This window comes from Varroa destructor, unplaced genomic scaffold (genome assembly GCF_002443255.2).
Source record: "Varroa destructor unplaced genomic scaffold, Vdes_3.0 BEIS01000002.1, whole genome shotgun sequence".
NCBI lineage: Eukaryota > Metazoa > Arthropoda > Arachnida > Mesostigmata > Varroidae > Varroa > Varroa destructor.
Window position 1 is genome coordinate 6,213,112 of NW_019211455.1, and position 20,643 is coordinate 6,233,754.

At 38.9% G+C, this 20,643-nt stretch overlaps 1 protein-coding gene across 5 annotated transcripts; it reads left to right on the plus strand.

Moving 5' to 3' along the window:
• The first annotated feature begins 446 nt into the window (after positions 1 to 446).
• Abcd1 (ATP binding cassette subfamily D) lies at positions 447 to 20,351 on the plus strand. 5 transcript variants are annotated; one of them, XR_015319853.1, is made up of 10 exons: positions 448 to 2,505; positions 12,005 to 12,184; positions 12,538 to 12,660; positions 15,382 to 15,511; positions 16,005 to 16,165; positions 16,297 to 16,459; positions 17,620 to 17,774; positions 18,012 to 18,196; positions 18,522 to 18,651; positions 18,755 to 18,893. XR_015319853.1 is itself a non-coding variant. In XM_086978474.1 (10 exons), exons 1-10 carry the CDS (start codon positions 789 to 791, stop codon positions 18,938 to 18,940), a joined length of 1,560 nt encoding a protein of 519 aa, XP_086834600.1. In that variant the 5' UTR covers positions 478 to 788; the 3' UTR covers positions 18,941 to 20,351. The 5 variants fall into 5 exon arrangements, 4 of the variants coding, with proteins under 4 accessions (XP_022647666.1, XP_086834599.1, XP_022647665.1 ...); XM_086978474.1 differs by lacking the exon at positions 18,522 to 18,651 and having other exon boundaries at positions 478 to 791; positions 2,257 to 2,505; positions 18,730 to 20,351; XM_022791931.2 differs by lacking the exon at positions 18,522 to 18,651 and having other exon boundaries at positions 447 to 2,505; positions 18,755 to 20,351.
• Positions 20,352 to 20,643: the final 292 nt, after the last annotated feature.

The window sequence follows — 20,643 nt, forward strand, 5'->3', positions numbered from 1 at the left end:
GGGATAAAATTAACCCGATTGTGTGATCGGAAAGGACGAAGGCTTTAGGCTAAAATGCACGAACTCTAAAAATAATAAAAATGTTAAGCAGAGCTTGTGCATCCGCATTGAATAGGTTGCATAATGTTTTCGAGAAGCCAATAAAGTAAACTGTGCTTTCGACCTGTTTCTTTGCTATAACTAAGTGGCCGTTCTTGCCGGTTTTGCTGCTGCTGCTGCTGTTGTTACTGTTTCTGATCGGTTACGTTTTCTATATGGATATGGTTACTGCTCCACGCCACCCTCTATGAAGCGGCCCGATTTACTGTTTCTACTTGGGTCACGAATCAAGCTCCTGGGGCACAGATTGGCCTGCTTGCTCTTACCACGGCTTGGCGGTAGCGCTCACCTGTGGCAAGGATTTTGCTGCATGGGGCTCGTAGACAAGCAAAATACAGGCAACGACATCAACACCATTTGGCGATAGGAAGCGAAAGGCAGCCGCTGGCGAAGAGTAGAAGAAAGGTGGAGATGGTCAAATCAACGTGCGGCTCGACCAGCGATCGCAGAACAGAGACAAAGTTGTCACTTAGAGCCGTCGACTCTTCTCTACCATAACGAGCACCAGCTTTGCACCTGCTGCTGTTGGTGACTTGTTATTGGACGACGACGACTTGTTCCGGCAGCCGGGCAAAGACTGTGGCAAAGCAGAAGCATTGGATGGGATGACTGCTGCTTCTACAACAGCACTAACAAACGCCAGCCGCTGCCACTCTGCAACCCGTCGCTGTAGCTGCTCGCTGGAATAAATGGTAAGCGCAGTGGATAGCAGGCGATAGGCAGCCAGACAAAGTTTTTCGAGCGCTGGCTACAGCAACATGAACTGGTACAAGCACGTTCTTTTCGTGGAGGCAATGAGTCGCGTTGTTAATAGCGGCAGACGAAGCTGTGACGGTCGCACCAGGCGTAGCAGCTATAATTGAGCGAGTCGAACGAGCAAGTTACGCCGCAAACGTTGCTTGCAGTTTACTTACATGCCAATGCCCCACTCGGTCCGACGGCGACTGTTACGAGCTGTCATTTCGTTGAGAGTGGAGCAGCAGCAACGGCGGTGGAGGCCAAAGGCGGCTTACGTTACGGAGACGCACCGTTGTGCGACGCAACCTCAGTGTCCATCGCCGGACAGGCAACAATATCTAGCGATCAGTAAAGGGTTACGACTACCCGTGCACATGCTGTACGGGAACAAGCTACACGGCACCCCGGTGACAGCAGATCAGTGAGCGATCTCATTGTCCACGCAGTTCGTATATCGTACCAGTGAAGAAAAGTTACTGTTAGAGAAGACCGTCCGCTAAGTGTGTACGTGTGTGTGTACTTGCGTCATTTAGGCATTGTTCTCGTCTATCTGATGTGTAGCTAGGTCCTGCCTTTTTTTGGGACAGCTTGGGCAGAGCGCATACGCTGTTCAAGTTAAAGAAACAGACTTGAAAGAGCTTTTGTTTGGACAAGGTAACGGGGCGCTGCATACAAAGAGCCATCATGGTGAACTTCAGCAAGTTTTTGACTGCCATTTCAGCTAAAACCGGAATACCGACGGAGACGCTATCCAGAGGTTTGTGCACTGCACTTATGGCACTGTACGGTGCCCGGATTCTTTATCCACTTGCGCGAAGGGCTGCCCAGAGCGCAGGACACGAGCAGAGCAACAGCAAACCTGGTTCAGCTCTAGTCGAAAAGGCCGATGATGAACTCAAACGGTTACAGAAGGTCACTGCAGCGCAACCCGCAGTACAGTCAGCTCTTGAGGCGGTACTTCAGAGATTCGATAGGAAATTTCTCACGAGACTTCTCTCGTTGATCAATATCATGATTCCGTCGGTACATTCAAAAGAAGCTGCCCTTCTGCTTATGCATACAATGTCGCTTATCTCACGAACCTTCCTTTCAATCTATGTAGCTAGACTGGAGGGCCAGGTGGTAAAATATATCGTGCGTCGAGACTTGCAGCAGTTTGGCGTCCAATTATCGAAGTGGCTGTTAGTAGCTATTCCCGCAACATTTATCAATTCGCTTATCCGCTTTCTTGAAGGTCAACTCGCTCTTGCTTTCAGAAGTCGCCTTGTAAAGCACGCGTACTCGCTGTATTTTAAAAATCAAACATATTACCGAGTATCAAATCTCGATTCTCGCTTAGAGAATGCTGATCATTGTTTAACTGAGGACATTACGACGTTTGCAACATCTGTTGCGCATCTCTATTCGCACATTACTAAGCCGCTACTGGACATCCTGATCATCACCCTCACTTTGTTCAAAATGGCCAACGAAATGGGCGCTCACGGCCTTCCTGGTCCAGCCGTAGCAACTGGTTCGGTAATTTTGACAGGCCTGATCTTGCGCAAAGTAACACCGAAATTCGGCAAGATGGTTGCTGAAGAAGCCAGACGAAAAGCCTATTTAAGATTTGTCCATTCCCGGCTAATCGCGAATGCTGAGGAGATTGCCTTCTACGGAGGACACGAGGTACGTCACTGCATTTTATAAATATATATGAAATAAAAACCTCATTTTATAAATATTTATAAAATTATAAAAATAATTTGTATATTAATACATACACAAAATTTGAAACGAGAGATGTCTTTTAATATGGTTTGTCTATCTAACGTGTGGTAGCCAACATATTTAATAAGCCTAAGCCAAAGCATATATTAAGTCTATTAACAGAAGAGAATCTTAAGGCCGAGTTTCTTGGTTTCGATAGATGATAGCTATATTAGACCAATTCCAAACGAATGTTTTTCTGCTCGATAAAATCATAAAGCATTAAAATTGGGCTAGGAAAATTGTCCTGACTATTTTCATTTGTAGCAGTATAATGAAGCTCGGGGGAAACACTCTAAAACTTGGAAGAAAAGAATGACATGCGGAACCATTAAAAAAAAGCTTACGGCATGCACTTTAAATGAGTATATATTAACCGTTGCTGGTTGGTTATAAAGGAAGACATATAAATGTCCTAAACGGCTGCTAAGCAGAAGGACGACGAATTGTTCTCACTAAATATTGTCTTCCAAATTTTTGTAAACATGGAAGACTGTTTTTTGTCTTCGAAGATAGCTTAACGATACAATCGTTGTATTACACATTTTCAGCAATAATTTTTAAAGGTACTTGTTTTTAAATTTTTAAAATAGCAGACTGTCAATAATGATAATGTGTCAAACGTATTTCCTGACATATATGTGCAAGCGATGGTGAGGCAACGATATTCTATAGTCTCTAAAGCATAAGTTCGCACCAAAAATACTTTCTATTTAAATAAAAATACTTTTAGGTATATCCTACTCACAGCGCGTATGATGTACTTAAAAGTATTTTTTAACTAGCTGGCAAAAGCCTTTTTCCTTAGTGCCATCGTCAACAGGTGGTCAATATGCGCTGAGGCGCTAAAATATAGCCTGTCACCGAGTCGAAAGACGATCAACTCAGATGACATAATTACTAATTGAAGATTACTTTTGAAACCTAAAAATCCGTGGTCAGAAGTGCGAGTAGTTTTTAGGATTTTAGGAAGTTTCGGATAGAAAAGTCTCTTTCCTCCAATGGACGCAACAAAGGCGTAGGTATCATAAGTTTTATTATAAATAGGAAATATTGGCTCTATTCCAACTTTTTGTTAAGTATTTCTTAGTTCATATAAGTTTGTTTTTAGTTATGGCTCAGCAGGTTATTTAATTTTCTTCATAATTTTCTATCTACTATGCTAGCAATAAATTTTTGTACTCAACAGTTCTTTGGCGGAATTTGTTTATCGGGTCATTGCAAAACTATGCAGGTCTACAGATACTGTGTCGAGTCCTATTAGCATACCTGGTTAAAACGAATCGTATTAGTTTTCATCAGTGGTTTGCTACCCGGGTCCCTCTTTGTCTCCAGGGGCCAATACTTAAACCTACTAAAAATAAAGATGAGGCCTATACCGTCGTACTAGAAAACGCCCATATCAATATAACTATAATATTCATCATCTCTAGGAACACCACCCATATTGTTACTGTTGTTATTATGGTGTTTTTAAGGAAGGGTAGAAAAGTGGAAAGCCATTTGTGATTTCTGGAGATACGATCAAATCTGTGAAAATCCGTATATCTTTGCGTGGGTCCATAATAGAGTTAATGAGTTGTGAATCGACGTCGTAACGCCGCAACGTTCTAATAAACTGTCGTATCACGAGTGGCCTATTAATTCGAAGTCCAATAAACTCCGCTCAGTCTAATAATTGTTGTACACATTATTGTTAGGTCGCAATGGCCATAAGTGGGAAGCCCTGGTCATAATCAAATGCAAACGAGGCTTATGCCATTGAAAATTGCGCGCCCGTCCAATATAAGAGGGGCACAGGAAATGAACACAGCAACATATCTGGATTACAGATAGCTATACTAATTTAAAATAATTTACAGTATAAGGTATTGAAATCAGACAACCCTTTCATCTTGCTTAGAGGTCACAGCACAACAGACATATTAGCGTTATTCCACAAAAAGGATAATTAAGGTACAGTGCGCAATGAGGGACGCTTGTGCCGTTAAATCAAATCATAAGGCATAAATAGTTCACGGTGCTCGCTCGTCAATCTGATCAGGATATTAGATTGCTTGCGCAGACTGCTCATTAAATTATTAATTTGGGGCGCCTTATCGAGATTTGCTTTAGTTCTTTTTTGCCGTTAAGGTACTTATTTATCGACATATAAGGGCCTCTGGTCTTTAGTAGAATTACTTTTTTTTGTTCGGAACAATTTAGAAAATATTCAGCAATAAATTATCATTTTAAATAACCCGTCACTCATTCGCACTTTGCAGCAAGAGAAGAAACACTTTATGAAAGAGGGAAGCCTGCGTATCAAATATGTTCTGATGAATTTTCGGGTGGCCCAATGCAGGTATGGCCTTGAAACGGCCACCCTTCGCTCGTCCGTCACCGTGTCTAAGTCTTGTTATGTTCGTTTTAGTTGGACCACTTTTCGTTGTTAATAACAATTTACGTTTGCCGTTCTCACCCCCTCCCCCAAGTAGTGATTTAACTCAATCAAATGCGCGACGTACATCTACTAACATCGTTAAAATAGAACTGTCACTTAGCGACCAGTTGGAACTTGACCCCTACAACTGTCACGCGATTTGATAACTCTCGATTGACTCGTCTCTAGAGATCTTATTTAGATAGAGGTTTGAAATATGACGGCTAGCTACAGGTGCGGAAATTTTCTAGTACGGCGCAACACGTTACGGATGTATTAAAACTTAACCTGATGGATATAGATGCAGAATGTAGGTTTTACTTTCCAGACATGGGTCAATTAATCTGGGGCTGCGGACGTGCGTACTAGTGATACGCATTTTTTTTTTGGATTTTGAACAAATATGATTAGCAGTAAGATTCTTGTTGTGTTTGATCATAATTCCAGTACGTAAAGCTTGAAACGGTTGCCCTTTGCAGGCCTGCAAAGTTTTTGTCTATTTTGAGTAACCATAAGTAGTGACTCTATAGGTGACAGATAGAACATTGGGTATATTTATGTATTTATGTAGTTTGAAAAACTGGCAATTGGAGAAAATTCCCGCAGTGAAAGGCACTATGACGTTTACTACCATATTACAACGTGACAATATGAAAGATAAGTAATCAAAGAGTGTTTAATTAAACTCCCCAGAATAACCGTGTTTATTGACAAGTATTTATGCGCACGCATGAGCCGTAATTCGAGTTTATAATAAAGGCCGTAAAGTCTGTAATTCGAAATTCTAAATTGTAGTATCTAATAAAAATAACAAAAGAGACAGTTGGCATTATAAATAAAGAAAGTATCACGATCAAGAAGGTGGTGATGTGCCTATGACGAAACATTCATATAGCGCTAGCTATGTCTGCTTCACGATTCATTCCCAATCATCGAATGATTCTGCGTCGTCTGCCATTCTGTATCAACCAAACGAATGCCAGAGAAAGTTAGTCGGTCATGGCCCATAGAAGTGCGGTGACAAGGTTAGTCAAACCAAACGATAATCTATGAGCTTGATACCGATCTTTCTTTTTTGCTTCCTAGAGATATCTATTTGAGTAGATTTACAAAAAAAATTATTAACGTTTCATTCAAATACAGAAACTAAGATTTACAGGAAAGGGCATCGATGTCAATGCCCTACCCACTTCCTGCTATTCATAGCGCCATAATGAAATACCTGCATGTGTCATATTTATAATAGAGATGATACGTATTAGTAGAATTGGACAATGAGAACATGGACAAAGCAATATAACAATGCGGAAGAAATTAAAAAAATTATTCTTAACGGGACCATTTAGAAGACGAGGCGGGCAATAACTGGTTTTGGAAGACCGCTTTTATAAACTGGGAAGTTTTGGCCCTGCAGTTTCCGATATCCTAACTTGAGGGCATATACGCTAGCATAAATGGGAATTATGTTAGTAATGATAGACGTTATATAATTCATTCTATATATTCATACACTTTTGAAATTCTAGAGTGTGAGTCACGTTTTAGACAGCAGTTTCAGTGTGAGACATATCGGTAGCCTCTCTGAAGTATTCCTCTAAGCGTGTGTGTCGCTAGTTTGACTATCACAGTAGCCTATACCGATATAAAGAGCCTAGCAGCTAGTGACTGCACCCGGCGGCATACTTTTCCTCTGTCCAGTAAATATCAGTGCATTTATGCCAAAACCATACGCAACAAACGGATTTCCTTGTAGTTGGCATTCTCGTTGCTGGCGATTTGAGCAGAACTTTTTTTTGGTCAACGACTTCTAAAAGTATACATTTGTTCTCAACATATAACTTGATCCAATCATTGGACTAGCCGTTTACTTTAATGAATCGCATGTTTAGGCGCGTATCACTCCAAACGATTTACTTATTCGAAAAAGTCTAGCGGTATAATGCGCCTATGTTCTGAAACGTACAGAGAATGACGAGAAAACATAAGGATTCCCAAAAGTGTGAAATATCTTGTTATCTTACCTGATTGTTTTTTAGTCAAGAACGGCACCTATCTGATGATTTCTGACTTTCGCTGCACCTTAAGCATCTCTATTAGTCGGCCTTAGCTCGTCTGCTACCGTTGCTTTTTAAGCTTTATATATATATATATATATTCGTCTATTTTTGTTTATTCGAGTCCCTCCAATGATTATTTACGAGCGAATGGGGTTGTAATTGCACAGTGGCAGTCTTTTACGTGACTGCAGTTACAGCGAGGAGCCTGAGCGTGACTCTATAAATTGTCTGAGTTTCGCAGGTAGCCATAATTGCAGAAGCTGTTTGTCCAAATGTTTCTATTCTGGTCTCGTAGAAGTTTTGACAGTTGTCAATGTAAATATGTTTGTTATCAGAATTGTATCCATCAATCTATAGTCTAACAGTGGAGCAGTGAATATCGGAGCTTCTATTGACTGTGGCTTTCTTTGCGTTTGCGTATGGTTGATAAACTATGCAGAGGGCTTTTTTTTTTATTTCTTTTATTTATTATAACTTTTATTTCAAAAGCATGGTACAACTATTGACGTTTTCATAGTTTCCGAATGGGAAAAGATTCAAATGCGCGATGGTGAGGTAAATATGTTCACTGAGACCATAAATTTCGAGTACCTGAATCTAGCTCGTCAAGAATGACGTCGCATCCCTCTAGGTGGTGCTACTCTCCTCGAATCTGTTTTTGTCCTAAGGAATGCAGGAAAACAGCTACTTCTAACTTACCAATCTATTCAATAGTATCTCACTTCAATTGTTCATCGTGTCACTTGAAATGAAAGATGTCGCCTCGAAAACTAGTTACTATGCTTGGAGTTTTATGTCCCCTATCGCCGTTAGGCCTAATTCCGTTAGACAGATTGCTGACTTCCAGCAAGAAATGGAACTGTCTTACGACCGGAGTCAAACCTAAACCACAAAGTGTCCGTAGGATCAGCAGAAAAATATGTTACCTATCTAACTAATCAATGTGTAACCTAAACTTCCTGTCCTGATGTTGGCATTTGATTTATTCATTTAAGCGAACATTGATGATATGCTACTATTAATTTATGAATGTACTTTTGCTGATAAGGAAATGTCTCAATCTAGAATACGAAAACTTTGGATTGCTGCGTATGGTGGAGGCACCTGTACTAAATAATTGCTAAAAAGCAACACATTAGCTTAAACACATTAGCTCGCACTCAATAAAAGGCTCTTTTATATTGCGGGACATCTTTAGTGTGGCGAATAGTCACCAGAGCCTTTAAAATGATAGCCTATATATATATTTAATTATTTTACTTTAAGTAAAGCTGGCTTTGTCGTCTGTGTTGGGTAGGCAATGCGATGCGTTGTTGACCCTAGCTGTCGTTTATACTTGCTAAATGAAAAATAGAGTTATGAATTGTTTGATAGAGTTCCAGGTATATTGGCTGACACATCTAGAAAAAAAAACGCTTGACAGAAAACGTTATACCGAACGCCATGTTGATTCAGTGATGATGGGAGAAGCCACGCCGAAACCAGTGACATCCGACAATGGTGGCTCTGATTAGCTGGCCAATCTTAATAACTGTCCCCTCTTTAACGCGTTAAAATGTGTTAGCCTAAATAGAAAGTATCCTCTAATTCTAGCTTGACCCCCATTATGCGTAGCTTTTGTCGAGTGGCATTTGTAGTGTTTAACATGTCGACTTTTAGAGTATTTCCAAATGTATGCTTAGGTATAACGAGGAGGCTTAGAAGGCATATATATAATCTGAGGCCTTGTTTTAAAAACAGACGCTTAATTTGTTTCACTGAAACGAAGATGTCGTTGCTTCCTTGAGCTGAAATCGAGGGGGGGGGGGGGGACAACAACAGGAAAACGTTATTGTTCAAAGAGGCAAAACTTCAAGCTAATTCCCACTGTATTTACTGCATATTACACAAAATTTTTCAAGTAACGTTACCGAAGCTTAACGAATATGTCAAGTCTTTTATAAAGACTTCTTTATAAAGACTTATAAAAGAATCTATCTGCATCTTATACGCCGTGATGATGAGTGTACTTTGCATATATAGGAACGAGATGTTCAAGAAGCTTTGATACTCCTGTCTTTCCTTGTTACTTCAATAAACGCTGTACGTACATAACTATAACATTATAAAGGTGACGTGGCTGATGGTGGAAATGCAAGAATACTATCGAAACCGTAATCGCAAATAGTTCATCTAGATTTTTACTGCATTTGTGACGCAGCTGTTTACAGGTCAGTACGAAGCCCCTTTTGTTCATCAAAGTCAGCCATTTAGTAACTACGGAAATACGTTTTTTTTTAATGTAACAGCCTCAAGATACACAATTTTTCTAAGGATCGGGAGTATACACTTAGTCTTTTTCAAGTTGATTTCATTAAGTCTTAAAAAAATACCTGAATAACGCCTAAGATCTGCATAACTTGTCGTAAAAAGAATAAGGCATTATTGCTTCTGGCTTCTGATTCGGCTGACGGTTACTTTCAAACAACGGATCCTTTTTGGCAGCACGAGTATCTAATTTCTGTACATATTTATATGCCCGAATTACGTCTCGTTGTACAGAGTATCCCAGAAAGCCGTGCAAAAGTAGTTGATCCACTTAATGAAACCTATTTTAATAGACGAACGAATTTTGAGATAACTTTTGAAAATAAAAAATTGCAGTAAGTTAATGCTAACAGAATGCGACAATATCTGTATGTGCCGTCGGCGTGTTAAATGACCCTTTTGAATTTTTTGGACGATAAGTGGTGCGTATACATTTGAATTATCTGTATGTCAAATGTTTTCTGGCGGACAGTTATCCGGATATAAATAATTTTTCTGTATATATACTTCACGCGTATCGGACGACAGATAAATGAACTTATATTGAACTGGAATATCTACTTCTCTTTTTCAAATAGCATTAAGATAACATTAAGGAAATAAAAATAATGTATCCGTATCTTGTAGGAAGATTTGATATTCCTGACTTTCTTTATTACTCCAATAAACGCTGTAGACACACGTATAGCTTTTGAGATTCTGTATTTCAACTTTATATATCACTTTGCAAAGCAACACAAACGCGGTCGCTATATCTATATACATATATTCCAATTGCATTGACGGTATCTTCCTTCCTGAGCCGTTGTTTTCGTCATAATGACCCTTTACTCTAACACTATTTTCCCTAGCAAAGTTACTAGACGAACCGTGTCAGTTCCGATATGCGAACTTTCGACCATTTTCTGGCAAGTTTCTAACAACTATAAATTTTGCTGCAGATTTGTAAATCACTATCCTAAAACAATTTATTTGCGGTAGTTATATGCTATAATTGCATGAATTATACGCTATGGATATAACAATAGCTGAACTCGTTCGTGTCATCATTAGATTCATTTGACCCTATAGATTTAGCTACCAATCGATTTCATCGGATACACCTATGTGAGAAAAGTTCTCGGTACCAACCCGAAGTGCTTTGTATGAACAATGAAATACTCTCGTAAACAAAGGTCTCTCGGCTTGAAAAGTTGTATCTCTCGTTAACGTCTCTTTCGTTGCAGTATGTTGACTTGCAGCAAGCCATAAAAAAGAAACGATGGCACATACCTACCACAGTCCATCTTATTTTACTTCTCTGTCGAAGTCTATTATTTTTACTTAGTTTGTTGTATGTTATAAGTTGTTATAAGTTATGCTAAGTCGATCTAGGTATGAATCATCAAATTGAAGATAAAAGCCTTTTATCATTCTGTAGATGTAGACAGAAAAGGAGATGTCGAGAGTCTTTCTTGGGTGGTATAAGCAAAATGGATATATGAAAAGAGCTAGCTCAATAAGCATCGTAACTTAATGCTGACTGACTGCTGACACCTGTCTTGTTTCCTTACCAAACGCTGCAGTAATTAGGAACAGATCAATAGAGGATCCCTGATATATTCTGTAAACGAGAAACGGCTGTAGGAAGAGGTTTGCGCATTACAATGCCACGAAGCGCCGATCAGACGCTACGCATTTGCATTTCTGGAACTTCTCGCATCAGCCGACCTCTCTGATGGTGAGCTTTTCTTTTTTCGTCCGAATCTGTCATCCCACCGAAGCGTCGGATGCGAGCGCAGCAAGCGACTGGCTTTTGAAAAAATGGTGGAGCAACCTTTATCTCCTTCTTATCATTGTTACATTGGTGGGAGCGGGAGAGGTTGTCAATGGTTGTGGCGATGGCATCGTGGACTATGCTAAAAACCAATACCTTTTGCTTCTATTAGAGCTCCTGTTGTTAGATATATACGCAATCAATATAAGTAGGTTTGTGCCTAGAAATGAAAGAAAATGTAATTTTTAAATGAAATGCTTCTTTATTATCAAACTGTTGATTTCGTTATCAGAGAAAAATTATGATACAATGCCACTATGCCATGAAGCTATGAACTGAAAAAAGCGTTAGTTAAATCATGATGATACCACGCGACGTGTGAAAACTCCTTAAAGTTGGTAACAGTAGCAGATAGAAATAGTGTCCTAAGAACGGAAACCGTACCAATGACAAAAAAAAATGTTTTTTAATATGAAAAAGTGTCATTTTGACTTTTTGTAAGCGTCCATATTTGTATTATTAATAGTCAAAGGTGTACCAATATTCAGAAATGATCTGTCAAATGTCATTTAAAATTACTTACATCACTGCCACATGGTAAGTGCTCATTTTATTGGTATCATCTTTTTATCGATAAGGTAAAAAAAAAACGACGCTCGAACGAATGGCTCAGTGTGATATACTTTTAATTGAAATAGCACAAAAGTTGCCTATTAAACTACGTTGTTAAGGTTTGTATGAACAAATGTAACTGATGCTTTTTAAATGTATGCATATTCTGAATGCGTTCGAGCTGATTTCAAGCCAAAATCAATATTAGTGTTCTTTTGTTGACCTGTCGATGATTTTGTCTACCCCTATATAAATCTCTTCTAGGTGGAGCTGTCTTTGCTGGAGCGCTCTTATCGCAGTCTTGTGCGTCAAATGTCCTCTATTATGAACCAACGGTTATGGTATATCATGCTTGAGCAGTTCCTGATGAAATATCTTTGGTCAGCCACCGGTATGGTCATGGTGGCTCTCCCTATTATGACCGGCATCACCCCGCTTGAAAAGGTTTATAGAGAAATGTTTGTTTTAGATCATATCGTACAATCATATGATATATCTTTTTTTCAAAAGCTAAAATTTTATTTCCACATCTCTAGAGCATAGTATACCAGCATGAGTTAAAACTGACTCAAATATTGCACATACACGCACAACTTAATGTACATTGTTATTATTATGCCGAATATACCTCTTTTGCTAATCTAAAAAAGGGCATATTAATTGTGTGTCTATTATCCTGTAAACAATTTAAGGTAAGAAAAAAAGTTTACATGAATACGTTTCTCTAAGCTCACACTGAGAGTCAGCCAGCGCAGTTTACGAAAGTACGCTTAAACTACTATACTTCTTCACGATAGGGAACAAAAATTGTGAACGATGCTGACGGCATTTCAACGAGGACACAGTTCATCACGACGACGAAAAATATGCTAATTGCTGGTGGAGACGCTACCGAGCGACTCATGTCTTCCTACAAGGAGGTATGCATAAAGATGTTGAAATGTAGAATTACTCTGACTTTGCAGCGAGAAAAAAGACGTTTATATAAATGGACACAAATAGAAATTATCCTACCATATTTTTAAAAAGAATAAGTGGGCTTTGTATTTTCGTTACTCAACGCTTATAATAGATTTCTCAATATGAGACAGCTAGATTTAGATTTCCTAAATGAGGCGACACGTTGCTTGTATATATATATATATTATATATATATGCAAGTATGACCGTACGACGTATAAAAGCTATAAGGGTTATGAAGATTAAGGTAAGAAGAAATGTACTTACTTACTGATAACTTATAGCCAAAGAATAAAATTGACTTTCTAGGAAACTTGGGAACTTATGGCAGGTTTTAACTTTACGGTAATTTACACACTCATAACAAGAGCTATCCCCGAGGTATTTTTACGTTAACGCATTTGCCTACTAAAATAAAAAAATACGTGAAGTAATCTGAAGTCAGAATCGGGTGCACACATACTTCGTTTCGCGCTGGGAGCCGCCCGTCTGGAGCACTACTCAGTACCGAACGTAAAATTCAAAACATTTGTAGTCCTCTAACCAGCTTATGTATTCCATCATGGTCGTAATCAGAATATAGAACAGAGTTTATGCCCGATGAAGTATACCCGCAGTGCGTTTGTACAATAGACGTCAGTTGAATCAGTAGACAAGGAAAAAGTAGAGGAGGGCATTTTTACTTAAATATGAGTAGTTCGCTTGAGTACTAGAAGTTAGCAGCTTTCTTGTTTCCTTTTTGTTGGCTTGTTTCTATCTATAATCCCAGTATGTTTTGTGCGGTTATATGACATATAACTTATGTTGATGTGCTAGTTTACCTATACTTCAACGATTACCCAGGTGGATCATCGTACGAAAATGCAGTTACAACTCGGCCAAAAGATATAATAAAAAACTAGCAAAGCAATGCTTTTTGCGGGTAGTTGTATAAATAAAATTAAAATAATCCTATGTTACTCTTAACGTTAACAAAAATTGAAATGGTAGGTTATTCGATGGCGTCAGAGCGATTCTAGGGAGGCATTGATTTTAAATTTACCTCCACAACAAACTTCGTTACAAACCACTTCGTTACAAACACGAAAGTTGTAACGTGAAGCGATCATTTTTCGAAGATATGACGTCCCAGTGTTTTCTTTGGTCCGGGTTAAGTAGTACCTTTCCAATTCGGATGCGGTACTTTTACACTAAACGACTCTTAGCTTGGATCATCGACAGTTTAGCTGTGAGTAGTAAAATTACTATGTAATGCTGAAAAGCTGGCTGCGGTGACGAAAAGTGTTAATGGCGCGTTTTCACGGCTAGTACATCCCTACTTAAAAAGTAGGTATCAAACGACCAAAGCTGGTGCGTAGCTGTAACTTAATTACGATTCAGAAAAAACGAATAAATTACAGGCTTTTCGTGCTCATCTGTCCGCGCCACTCTTACAAATGTTGCCTTTTCGTTTCTGGCCTATTTCAAAAACGCTTTCTCTTTTATAGGAACCTGTCATTGCCTTTCGTTTTAATTGTTCTTTGTTTGCTGCGTGCTTTGTGGCATTTCGAACTCATTACGACACCTTTGCCTTCTGCAAAGGCGAAGACTCGCCCGTCTTTCTTTGCCCTACCTGGAAAGGACGCGCTTATGTGTACGATTCGGCGATCGTCGAAAAAAATGGCAAACGTCATCTACAAATGGCCTAAGCGCTTTCTCTTCAAGCGATCCCCAGTGCCACTTCCTTCCTGCTAAATTCTTATCGTAGATATCGAGAATGATATAATTAAGAGGGCCGTTAGTACCATTATTTTGGTATATATATATATTTTGACATCACTGACGGGAGGTAACTTCTTCAATATTGTGGTGTTAAAGTTTTGCCAGGCTGTACCCTGCATTCGATAAATGAACGTAGAATTTACGTAAGTTGCTGAAAATTGCGATAGCTTCTCTTTGGGTAAAGTACGATATATGTATAATAAGTAAGAATACGTGTCGTATAGGTATGCGATGCCGGGGCGGGTGTAGCAATGGCAATTACATCGTCTTTTAATAAATACACTTCTCTAGTATTTTTGTCAGATACGGCCTGTAGCATAATTAACTGCTTATGACCAACTTCGGTACGTCTTTTTTGTATCCGTACGCGTATTATCTTGATGGCCTGCGTAAGCTGGTTATCGAATGTTGCGTAGCATTTGTTTTAAAACTATTCCCTTCATTTGCGGACTTGTGATGTGTCGATGCTCTGAACAGCAACCGTCATTGATTGCTTTGAATCTTTTCTCCATCTGTAGAATATCGAAGTATACTGTGCGGACTTCCGACGCTAGTAATAGTATCCCCAAAGCCGATTATGGTAGTATTTGCTTGCCGTAGGTCGATTTACCATGAAAAAGAGATGATTGCGTCTTTGTAAAAGTTTTGTGATTCCCTGTAGGAACACAGATTATTGCTGTGCAACATGAGTGATTTTGCGGCCTCCTAGAGAATGCATCTTTATTCCATTGTTCGGCCATTCAGTGTATGTAACCAGAAGCAATATTTAAGATTTAAGCGGATTTCGTTATCGATGTGAAGATGAAAAAGCAAAGGGGAAAAATAATGATAATGGAATCAATAGCTTCTTTAAGCGGGGTCACGTTATTACTGTTGTCACGGTATCGTACACGTATGTTGATCTGTTTTACGTTGAACAGATTACGGAACTAGCTGGGTACACAGCCCGAGTGGCGAAGATGTTCGAGGTGTTCGAGGACGTGTCTGAATGCCGCTATAAAAGACCCGTGTTACAAAATGTCGTCAACGACAAAGTTGCCATTGACGAAGGTGAGTAGCGTCTTACGATGCAGCTCGTTTTCATTTGTTTCATCTGAAGCTATAAGCGAAGGATACGAACATATTTTCCTGAGTGGCTCTCTTGATGGCCTGTCGGAATTTTATTGTTACGCTTACTAGCAAAACTAATAGAGTGATTTGATCGATATGGAAATATATAGCGGTTAGGGCAACGACAGTCTCTGAAGGTCTGTGAGCGTGAGGCTTTTGATTGTTTACGAAGGATCAGCCGTTTCGAAGAAGGCAAATATATATCACTAGCAGCACTCATTTTATGATCTAGCCAAAATTAAAGCTTGGCCGTTGATCTTGGCATTTTGAACATTACAAGCGATATTAAATATCCATACCAAATTTTTAAAGATAAAGTGCTTTTTTATTTATGCTTTTAGCCCGCAATGGCATAAAGTACTGTTCCTTAGTGAGGACAAAAATGTATTCTTTGAATTTTAAGCATTTAGTGTCTTTCTAATGAAAATTTCAGAAAAATCGAAGGCAGAAAAATCCTCCTTTGTTAAGATGAGTCCCGAGGGCATGCCGCTTATCCAAGGAGCCGTTAGCGAAACACGAGATGAAGTTTGCCTAGATACCGTACCAATCGTCACACCCAACGGTGATGTCGTCGTGCCCAGCCTCACCTTTAAGGTGAATACAGTAGCGACATATCATATATGATTCACTTCTTGTCAATTATTTGTTCAAAACATTATGCAGCACCGATTGATAATATGGCTTAATACATTTTTTTTTTTTTATGAACTCATTTACGCTTGCAGATGACGAAGGAGATGCATCTTTTAATCACCGGCCCTAACGGCTGTGGAAAGAGTTCACTCTTCCGTATACTAAGCGGTCTGTGGCCCCTTTATGGTGGGACGCTTCACAGACCTCCCGTCAAAGACATGTTCTACATTCCTCAGAGACCATATATGCCGCTTGGTAAGAGTACACATATATACGTATATATAACGTGGCTTTATTAAAATGATTTAGTTAGAAATATAATACAGGAGCACGCATAAAATATTCCCTCGGCATCGTTCCTATTCATGTATCTTTGGTTTACAGGTTCAGCTAGAAAATCACAGTTTTAGATCACAATAATATTGGATCTTAGTTTCAAAATTCAGCAAGAATTTCTGTTTGACACTGGAAGATTGCTTCTCGCCATTGCTACAATCTCTTTTGAGCAAATGCTGTTACCTTGACGAATGGCTAATCCTTGCGTTCTATTGTATCTAAGGTTTGTACTATCTGTAGGGTTGAAGGTCCAGTTATCATAGTGCCAATCGGTAACTTCCCAAACGACCATTCGACTGTGGGTGCTAAGACCTCCGTGCATCTGGGAATGAGGTTTTTAAACTGAAGGTGACCAACGAAGGTCAAGCATAACTCGAATCGCCTCATTTTGGACTCGACTTGGAGCTACTTAATGATCTTGTTGTAAAGCCCATCTTAGGCTGCAGTACAATGACATAAAAAAAGGCCCAATAAAAGCAAAATAGGCACAGACTGCCATAGATAAAGGGAAACCGGGCCTGAGATAACGGGACGAGCGTTCAGCTGCCACTCTAGTCTTAGACGCTATTTAAACAAACAGCTCTACCCATCTCATTTTATTCTGGAGCGACCCATCCAAAACAAGTGCTGGTGAAGATAGAGCTAGCGATGAATGACTTTGAACAACATCACTTGTTAACAATATGGGCATTTCATTAGACTGGCAAGAAGAAATCGTCATGCATCTCTAATTAGTCATGTATATTCATTTTTCCGTTCTCGTATAGAAGAAGCTTCTGCAAACTAAGCCTGTGGCTTTTTGACTTGATACATGTGCCATTCAAACATTTAAAATATTTTCTTTGGGATTAATATCATCAGCGTAAGTTTTTACGGTACTAAGAGAACAAAAACATTTTAGAATAACATAGCTAACGCTAACTTGTAGCAGACAGCAAGCTACAACATTGTGTAACAGTTCCGTTGTGGAACTGAATATTATACAACGTTCCACATAAATTTCAAAAAACACTTTGGCCAGGTTTTTCCGAGAAGGTTGTTAGTGGGCTAACCTCATGTTGGATTTTATTGACCTATAGGTACCCTTCGCGACCAGGTCACATATCCAGATCGCATTGACGATATGCGCTCCAAGGGTATTACAGATCAACAGCTAGAAAAACTGTTGGTGATCGTCAATCTTGCTTACATTGTAACGCGTGAGGGAGGTTGGGACGCCGTCGGAGACTGGAAGGTACAAAGGAACACCTTGTTCGCTTGATTCATTGCCTTATCATTGATTAACGTCAGCTAACTTGATGCTTAAGACTTCACTCGTAGAGTGCTGTCTACTATAAACTGTAATTCGTATTGATCTAATTAGTTTTATGGAAATTTATTAGAAAGCTCCCCCCAAAAACCCAAAAACAAAGAAGTTAATTTATTAGGAGGTGGTCAGTAACATCTTTCGTTTACGCTACTGCCAATTCAGGATATTCTGTCCGGTGGAGAAAAGCAACGAATGGCTATGGCCCGTCTATTCTACCACAAGCCAGCGTTTGCACTGTTGGACGAGTGCACTTCAGCTGTGTCAATCGACGTTGAGGGGCAAATGTACCAGGCAGCGAAGGATCATGGCATTGCCCTGCTGACCATTACGCACCGGCCTTCCCTATGGTACGTCCTCAAACGTGATTATTGCAGCGTAGCATGAGAGTTATTATGAGCAAAGGCATTGACTTAGTGTGTGATCATATATATTCTCAACAGCTTGTAGGACTTACAACGAAAATTTTATAACCGAGCAAGATTATTTTTGTTTGTTTTACGAGTAGTTTACTAATAGGCACTTACAACTATTATAAATGCTTTAAATCGAAATATATACGATTATACGTTTTATATGGGATTAAAATTTCACAAAAAGCTAAACACTTTCCGTTTTACTCATTAGATGCCAAACCTTTATAATGCATTGGTTGTATATCCGGTATATGGTCAGAATTGTAGCCTCAGGATGGCTCGTTAATGGGATTTTTGCTTCTGATGGACTTGCAAAGATTAAATAAGTGCTTCGAAGATATCTCTTCAAGGACCGTTCGAATGCTCCATCCGGTCGGGGTAAAGTTAAGGTAAGGTAAGCACAAAAGTGAGCGAAGAACCACCTATTTTGTAGCAAGTGTTAACTGTAAACACTGTATCATTTACAGGAAATTTCATACGCATCTATTGCAGTTCGACGGAGAGGGTGGCTGGCGATTGGAGCCATTGGATTCGAACCAACGATTAACCCTGCGCGAGGAAAAGGTGCACATTGAGGGCCAGTTGCAGGGAGTACCTCAAATGGAAAAGCGACTTAAAGAGCTTTGTAATGTTTTAGGGGAGGACTCCGTCGTTCTGCAGCAGGTTGAACATCCGTAAATCTAAGAGGGCATTTTAATGAAGCATGACTATGTTTTGGTATTAACAAAGAACTATAAGTTTTTGTTGACCGAAAACAAAAATATATAGAATATGCGCGTAGGTTGAGTAAACTTACGACGCTAATCAGAGTGCTCCATGTTACCGTAGAACGTTAGGTCCATATTACTTCTGCTAATTCTAAAAGTTGTAATAGACTTGAGGTTTTTAGAAAGAGCTGCCTAGAAACAAAGGCTAATACAAACAATTGTTTAAGCAGTGGTCGACTACAGAAACTACTTCCTCTCCGACATCAAAGCTTAGCGATAGGCTTTGATGTCGGAGAACTTATTTCTACTTAATATGACTAATTTAATTTCATATTCATATAATCAGTGTATCTGTTCCGTTCGAAATAGTTAATTCGTCCAAAATGCGAGATTTGTTTTTGAGTACCATGCGTTAAAAAACTAACCTCTATTAAAGACTTTGCTGACAATGAATGGCACCACATGAGGATTATAAACTAAATAGCATATCTAAAATTAGTAACTAAGCTGCTCCTTTAGCAAGTAGCTGACCAGAGAATAAGATTTAAAATAGATAATAGAAGAGATGAAAAAAAAACTGCGGAAGCTGTTGTTAATTAAACTTGAGTATTATAAACTTACACGCATAGCTATGGCCCTCTACAGGCAAACCTGTCTATGTAATGTGATATGTTATGGGGCTCAAGTTAGCTAAAAAATACAAATAAAGCACAGTTAATTACTTGTGCTTAGATAATAATAATAATAAAGAAGGGAGATGATTACTTATATGTTTAGTGTTGTTAAGCGAACATTCTATTTAGTTGCACAGTAGGAATTTATTGAGAACGAAACGCGAGGGAGATTTGACAAGAAGGCTTGATCGAAGACTTTATATGCTGTTAGAATAAAAATAAGGATAGAAAGATGTTGTAAAATTGTGCCTGCCGATTTTGCTTCAAGAAATACCTTTCTTCACATCCGTGTGCAGAAAATTAAAAATATTTAATTTGGAGTTGAACGAAGAACAATGATCCATGTTTTTAGTTAAGCTATTATATTTATTCGAGGAACACTAGTACCCAACAAAACTAAAAGAACGCAATGTTTTTGATGCAAACTGAATTGTGACCATAAAATATAGTTGGCGCTGTGTAATTTTTGGCCTGACGATAATTATAAAAACGGAAAGAAGCAATATTTTTTTCTAGAGTCTCGTAAGCATCTTTAGATGAAGGACGCCGTGTTTCTGTAAAGCATAAAACAACTTTTAGGCCATCCTTCAAGAAGAGTTTGTTTTGCTTCCGCAGACGCAGCGCAATGTATTAGAGGGTATCATAAAAATAGAGAATAATACAGAGAGCGATTTCTAATAATAAATTATTTTTATAATGGTGTTAAAACGCTGTGCGTCATCATTCTAAATATCGACATAGATTCAAATCGACCATGTCTTTCTTGGGTCTGTAGATGTTTGTAGGTCTATTTATATTGAGGGGATAAGGTTACTGTAGCCGACTAGCGTGCAGAAAATTGAAAATGAAATCTCATAAGTTAAATTTAAATATTTGGGTATAGAATATATAGGAGTGCAGAGCTTCAGCTCTATCATTGTGCAATGTTGAAGTATTTTTCATGTGGAAAGTTCACTTATATAGTTACCGCACGTCATTTTTGAGCGTAATGTTAACGTGA

Bases quoted from the DNA above. Each gene is read 5' to 3' on its own strand.
- Abcd1 (XM_022791930.2), top strand. From the start codon at position 1,522: ATGGTGAACTTCAGCAAGTTTTTGACTGCCATTTCAGCTAAAACCGGA. The intron at 16,460-17,619 runs GTAAGAGTACAC...ATTGACCTATAG, and splicing joins GAGACCATATATGCCGCTTG to GTACCCTTCGCGACCAGGTC. The intron at 18,197-18,729 runs GTACGTCCTCAA...TATCATTTACAG, and splicing joins ACGCACCGGCCTTCCCTATG to GAAATTTCATACGCATCTAT.